The following is a 7,225-nucleotide window of genomic DNA, read 5'->3' as shown; positions in this document are numbered from 1 at the left end:
CAGATTATTCCACAGGTTGTGTTACTCACAGTGCCGGGGGATCCTCGTTCCCACACGGAGCTCCACTGGTTCAGGTAGGTTGTTGCTATAAGCACAGAACAGATTATTCCACAGGTTGGGTTACTCACAGCGCCGGGGGATCCTCGTTCCCACACGGAGCTCCACTGGTTCAGGTAGGTTGTTGCTTCAAGCACAGAACAGGTTAGTCCACAGGGTGCGTTACTCACAGTGCCGGGGGATCCTCGTTCCCACACGGAGCTCCACTGGTTCAGGTAGGTTGTAGCTATAAGCACAGAACAGGTTATTGCACAGGCTGCGTTACTCGCAGTGCCGGGGGATCCTCGTTCCCACACGGAGCTCCACTGGTTCAGGTAGGTTGCTGCTATAAGCACAAAACAGGTTATTGCACAGGCTGCGTTACTCACAGTGCCGGGGGATCCTCGTTCCCACACGGAGCTCCACTGATTCAGGTAGGTTGCTGCTATAAGCTCAGAACAGGTTATTGCACAAGCTGCGTTACTCACAGTGCCGGGGGATCCTCGTTCCCACACGGAGCTCCACTGGTTTACTGGCGGCCGGTGTTTCGTCCACGCTTCTGGTCAACCACGGCTCACCCACGCTCTCCTCTCCAGTGGGGCCAGGGACCTCACGAAACACAAGAACACACACCAGGGTAATCTTTCAAACAAGACATTTGCAGAGAAGTATCACAGCGGCTACTCACGCTTAGTTGCCAATAACCTCTGTTCACGGTGCTCTCGACGGCTCTGTGTCCACTCTTCCTTACATAAACTCCACAATACCCCTACGTTCGCTGACTGCCTCTCACTCTCTTCCCCAGGAGAGCGATCCGACCAGCGTGATCCGTCTGCAAAGCAGCAACACAACGTACACAACGTATGCCAACGACACCCCGTTTAATGTCTGCAAAGGTGTCTTTATACCCTGACTCTTCTCCTCGTTAGCCTATTAGCAACCGCTATATTAATTTGCCCCACCTGAGCGTGATCAGGCTTAATTTTGCCTTTGGGGAAACCCCGGAAACGAAGTGTGGAAGCCGGATTCCGCCCGTCGTCCCAATAAAATGTGGAAGCCGGGTTCCGCCCGTCGTTCAAATAAACGTCACCTGTGACATCCTCCCCCGCCGAAATGGTTCTAGTCCCTAGAACCGCTTCCTGTAACCCACTCTCCATACCGGATGGGCGGCCGCCCCCGGGTCTCACGCTGGGGGCGCTGTAGTGGGGGCTCTGGGGCTTCTTCGGCAGGTAAGTCATCCAGCTCTCCTGGATCCTCTGGGGCTCCTTCAGCAGGTAAGTTATCCGGCTCTCCTGGAGCCTCTGGGGCTACATCGTTCACTGGACCCACTACGACAGGTAAGTTCTCAGGCTCCCTTGGGGCCACTCGGGCCAGCCCCTCCGCCGGGCCTCTTGGAAAGATGACCCACCCTCCATACCAGGGGGTAACAGCCTCCGGCTCCTTAGGAGCCACCTCTGTAGCTAGTGGGGGATAATTTGGACAAGGGCGGATCATATTTCGATGGACCACCCGATCCGGCCCAGGCTTCCCTTCGGGCCGGATCGTGTAGACCGGCTGTCCCGGTCTCTGCTGCCGTTGCACAATGTACGGCCTCGCCTCCCACCGATCACTCAGCTTGCCTCCGCCTCGTCGCCGATTGTCCCGGACTAGTACCCTTTCTCCAGGGAGCAGGGGGGCATCCCGCGCCGTTCTATCATACAACCTCTTGTTCTTCTCCCCGGCTGCCTGGATCTTCTGAGTGACCTGCTCGTAGGCGAAGTGGAGACGATGGTGGTGCCGTCCCACCCACTCGGTCACGTTCCCTTCTTTCTCACCTCCCGCTGCTCCCAATAGGAGATCTGTAGGCAAGCGGATGTGTCTTCCAAACATCAAGTACGTAGGGGCATACCCCGTTGTACTGTGCACGCTGTTATTATAGGCTTGTAATAGATTCGGCAAAGCACTCACCCAATCATCCTGGCGTCTCTGGTCCAGAGTGCCCAGCAGACTCAACAGGGTCTGATTGAAGCGTTCACACCCTCCGTTTCCTTGGGGATGGTACGAGGTCGTATGGGTCTTTACACAACCGTACAGTTGGCATAGCTCTCGGATGATGCGGGACTCGAAGTTCGGGCCCTGATCTGAGTGCAGGAACTCAGGGCACCCAAATGGCTGGAACACTGCCCTCCATAATGCTGTGGCGGTGGTACTTGCTGTCTGGTCGAGGGTGGGAATAGCCCAGGCGTATTTGGTGAACAAGTCCGTCACCACTAAGATGTTCTGGTACCGGTCCTTGGGACGACTCAGGGTCAGATAGTCCATCGCCACAATATGGAGGGGGGCCTTTGCGAGGATTGGGACCATCGGTGCTCGGGGTTCCTGCCGGGGTTTAAACAGAGTACATCGGGGACATGCTTGAATGAACGTACTCACGGAAGTCTCCATTCCTGGCCAATAGAAGTGTCGGCGTAGCAACGACATGGTGCGTTCCTGCCCCTGGTGTCCCATCTGGTCATGGTAGGCCTCTAGCAGTGCCCGAACTTGACTGGCCGGTACCACAATCTGGCTAACCTCCTCGTCGGTCCCCGGGTCCCGTATGGCCCTACACAATACACCTTCACGCAACTTCAATTTCTCCCATTGTCCCAGTATTTTTCGACCCACCTCTGTCTGGGCTTGTCTCTCGGCGGGGGTCGGTCGCCGGGCCTGCCGAAGCCACTCGCCCAGATTCCGTAGCTCTCGATCCTCCTGCTGTCTAGCCTTCCAACGCTGGGGGTCCCATCCCCAACTTACAGGTGCTGCCTCCCGTTGGCTCCCAGGTGCCTCCACTACGCCGACCATCAGTCCTTCCTCTCCTTGTTCTCCCTCAAATGGGGCCGGGCCCCTCGAATCGGCCCTAGCTGGCAACCGGGAGAGGGCGTCGGCGTTGGTGTGCTCCCGCCCCGGGCGGTACTGCAGCTGGTAGTTGTAATTGGCTAGCTGGGCCACCCATCGCTGCTCTACCGCTCCCAACCGGGCTGTCTGCAAATGTACCAGAGGGTTGTTATCGGTGACCACGGTTACCTTGGCTCCCCAGAGGTAATCCTTGAATTTCTCGCTCAAGGCCCACTTCAGCGCCAGCAGTTCGAGCTTGAAGGAACTGTAATTTGCGTCGTTTCGTTCAGCGGGATGGAGGCTCCGGCTGGCATAGGCGATCACCCGTTCCACTCCATCTTGTTTCTGTGCAAGCACCGCTCCCAGGCCCAGATTACTGGCATCTGTATAGAGAAGGAAGGGTTGAGAGAAGTCAGCATACGCCAAAATCGGGGCTTGTAAAAGTTCTTGTTTCAGGACCCTAAAGGCCGTCTCACATTCTGGGGTCCATCCCACCGTGGGGGATCCTCGTCCCCTTGGTCGTCCCGTCCCGACCAGTAGCTGGTTCAAGGGTTTGGCGATCTTAGAGAACCCTTTAATAAATCGTCGGTAGTAGCCGACAAAGCCTAAGAATGATCTCACTTGCCTTACAGTCCTGGGGACCTCCCAGTCCCGAACTGCCGATACCTTCCCGGGATCAACGGCCACCCCAGCTGCGCTCACCACGTGTCCCAGGAACTGCACCTTACGGCGCAGCAGGTGGCACTTCTCCGGTTGCAACTTTAACCCATACCTCTCCATCTCTCGGAATACCTTTTCCAGGTGCTGCAAATGAGTCTCGAAGTCTGGGGAATACACAATCACGTCATCAAGGTATACCAGCACAGATTCTAATAACTGACCTCCCAAACATCGTTGCATCAGTCTCTGGAAGGTGGCGGGGGCGTTGCAAAGACCGAAGGGCATCCGGTCCCACTCAAAAAGACCAAATGGCGTAGTAAAGGCGGTCTTCTCTCGGTCCCGTTCCTCAACTGGTACCTGCCAGTACCCGCTGGCCAAATCCAAGGTGGAATACCAGGCCGACTTGGTCAAACTTGTCAGGGAGTCCTCAATACGAGGTAAGGGAAAGGCATCTTTCTTGGTCAAGCTGTTCAACTTCCTATAGTCCACACAGAACCTCCAGGCCCCGGTCTTCTTCTGGACAAGCACTATCGGTGCCGCCCATGGGCTACTACTCTCTCTCACGATCCCCTGCTCCAACATACCTTGTAAAAGGGTCCTCACTTCAGTATATAGGGTGGGGGGTATTGGTCGGTACCGCTCCCGACTTGGTGCAGCTTCTCCCGTAGGGATACTATGTCGTATTACCGTCGTGCAACCATAGTCTTCATCGTGGGTGGCAAACACGTGTTGCCATTTCTTCAGTAGCTTCTGTAGCTCTTCCACTTGTTCCTGCTCCAGGTCCTCTCCTCGTAAGGAGTCCCCTGTCAAGTGGGCCGGTACCTTGTTCTCCCTCGTCCTAGATGCTCCTACGGTTTGCGTTAGTGCTACCTCAACTACTGCAGGGTGCACTCGCCGGAAACTCACATCTTCCTTGTCCCGCACCTGATGTCCCTCGACCGACGTCACCGTCACCAGCCGCTGGTGCTTGTGTAAGTGTATTGGGTAGGGATTTTCATTGCAGACCTTCACTGGCACTCGGCCTCGTCGTACTACCGTCAGTCCTCGGGCCACCCTCACCTGTGTGCAGTCTTCATGCGGTTCCACCAACACCCAGCTCTCAGAGCCTCGACGCTGTTGTGGCACCCTGGCCCACACTATGGCTTCACTTTCTGCTGGCACCGACAATGCGAATCGACATGCTACTCGACCAACCTCTTCTCGGCCATCTTGGTTCTTAGCCAGCTGCACTCGCCTGCAGTCGGCCACTACTCGTTCCCAGCCTGGCCGCTCGGCCCTCGGTATTGTTTGAACGTGCTTAGCACGAATTATGTCCTCCTAACACTCCTAGTGGACATTCATAACCATGTGGGATCGATGCCGGACAAGGCATTGTTCCTGTAAAATTATGTCGCACTTCTGCGTGACTCGTACTCCATACAGTTCAAAGTCGGTAAGTCGATAGCCGATGTAGGGGATCTCTAAGCCGTTCGCCCCCTTCAGGGTAAGCCAGGGCGCTTCAACCTTGTGTGCGGGGTGGGCTCCAAATAATTCATGGGACAAGCTTTCTGAAAACAAAGTCACTTGAGAACCAGTGTCGACGAGACAGCGCACCGTGGTGCCACATACCTGGGCCTCTACTATTGGGCTAAGCCCAACCATCCCGTCCTTGGGTTCCATTCTTCTATGGGGGTCACTTTGGGGGGCGCCGACCACATGACCCACTGTGGCCGGTCGTCTTAAAAACCCCCCTCGGAGGCTCTTCGTGGTCCGCACTGCCTACTCACATGCCCGGCGGTCCCACACCGATTACAAATGGGCCTCCCTTGCTCGTCCCACTCAAACCTAGGGCGACTCGCCTGCCAGGGCCGCCTCATCCCATCCCGACCTCGCTCAGAGTACGTCCGTTCTCGGGGGGCGGGCCCTTCTTCTCTCCTTCCCGGCCCTAGGCGCAGTTCCCCTACCAGGGCCTTGGTTAGCTCGGCCATCTGATCTCGCACGTCTTTTAAGAGCTCCATCTTCAACGTTTGTTTCCAGTCTGATACCTCCGAGGCTGCCGCCGGGCCACTCACTGCTGCACATACGGGGGCCTCCTTGGCTTCCGCTTGGTCGCCTTCCAAGGCCACGGCCTCCTTTTTCAGGTCCTCAAACGTGAGCTCAGGGTCTCGTCTAAACTGCACTCGGAGATTTTGTCGTAGGGGGCCCTCTCGTAGCCCTAACAGGAACTGGTCCCTTAACAGGGTCTCCTCATCTCCAATCCCATGATCTCGTCGTCGCTGTAGGCGTGTATACTGCTCCCGCAGCTTCAGGGCGAAGGCTCGAATGGACTGGTGGGGGCCCTGCTTACAATTAAAGAACTGCGCCCTCAGGACGGCCACAGGGGTGGTGTCACCATACTGCTCAGTGAGGAAGTGGAAGATGGTCTGGGCGGTGACTCGAACGGCTTCGGGGGCGGCCTGTACTTCTCGCCGGGCCTCTCCTCCTAGTGAGTTTAATACAAACTGCTGTTGTTGGCTGGCACTCAGCCCTTGAAGGCCGGCCAGATACTCGATTTGGGCTCTCCACTCCGTCAAATGAACCTCGGACTCGACCCCAGTATACTTCTGCACCCAGGGGTTTCCCAGGAATACGGGCATGACACGGGGTGGTGTTTCCGGCCTTTCAGGCACAACACGGGGCGGGGCTTCGGGCAACTCGTCGTCGGCCATTGGAGGACCTTGGTCGCTCAACTCGAGGTGGAAATCCTGCCGACTACGCCAAATCTGTCACAGCCGGGGGCGGACCCGAATATGCTACTGGGCCGCGCCCCTCTTAACTCTTCCACCTCGAGGAGTTTCCCAAGACCACCCCAATGACCAGACAGACGAGTATACTATAATTAAAACAAACTTTATTAAATATTTAAAAGGGGAAAGGGGGAAGGGAAAAAGGGAACTTTAAAACTAATGGCTCTTCTTTGCCTCCAGGGCCACTTGGGGAAAAGACTGGGGGCCGGGGCTCTGACTCAACAACCCGTGGCGCGCTCCGCTTCTCCTGGAGGCAGAATCGAACACAGACAGACCAGGGCACACCCTCCACTGATGTCCGCAGCCCTGGGGGATCCTCGTTCCCACACAGGGCCTCACTGGTTCAGGTAGGTAGTTGCTGCAAGCATAGAACAGATTAGTCCACAGGTTGCGTTACTCACAGTGCCGGGGGATCCTCGTTCCCACACGGAACTCCACTGGTTCAGGTAGGTTGTTGCTATAAGCACAGAACAGGTTATTACACAGGCTGCGTTACTCACAGTGCCGGGGGATCCTCGTTCCCACACGGAGCTCCACTGGTTCAGGTAGGTTGTTGCTATAAGCACAGAACAGATTATTCCACAGGTTGTGTTACTCACAGTGCCGGGGGATCCTCGTTCCCGCACGGAACTCCACTAGTTCAGGTAGGTTGTTGCTATAAGCACAGAACAGATTAGTCCACAGGTTGAGTTACTCACAGTGCCGGGGGATCCTCGTTCCCACACGGAGCTCCACTGGTTCAGGTAGGTTGTTGCTATAAGCACAGAACAGATTAGTCCACAGGTTGGGTTACTCACAGCGCCGGGGGATCCTCGTTCCCACACGGAGCTCCACTGGTTCAGGTAGGTTGTTGCTATAAGCACAGAACAGGTTATTGCACCGGCTGCGTTACTCACAGTGCCGGGGGATCC

General features: G+C 56.3%; 1 protein-coding gene across 1 annotated transcript; it reads right to left on the bottom strand.

Annotated features, from left to right (window-relative positions):
• Positions 1–4,961: 4,961 nt before the first annotated feature.
• On the bottom strand, positions 4,962–6,946 carry LOC141353279 (uncharacterized). Its single transcript, XM_073859742.1, has 2 exons — positions 6,815–6,946; positions 4,962–6,672 (listed from the first exon to the last, which is right to left on the bottom strand). Exon 2 carries the CDS (start codon positions 6,234–6,236, stop codon positions 5,268–5,270), a length of 969 nt encoding a protein of 322 aa, XP_073715843.1. The 5' UTR covers positions 6,237–6,672; positions 6,815–6,946; the 3' UTR covers positions 4,962–5,267.
• Positions 6,947–7,225: the final 279 nt, after the last annotated feature.

The sequence above is a fragment of the Misgurnus anguillicaudatus genome, chromosome 21 (assembly GCF_027580225.2).
Source record: "Misgurnus anguillicaudatus chromosome 21, ASM2758022v2, whole genome shotgun sequence".
NCBI classification, from domain to species: Eukaryota; Metazoa; Chordata; class Actinopteri; order Cypriniformes; family Cobitidae; genus Misgurnus; species Misgurnus anguillicaudatus.
The sequence above is the reverse complement of the archived record's forward strand: the minus strand, read 5'-3'. Positions and strand labels throughout refer to the sequence as shown.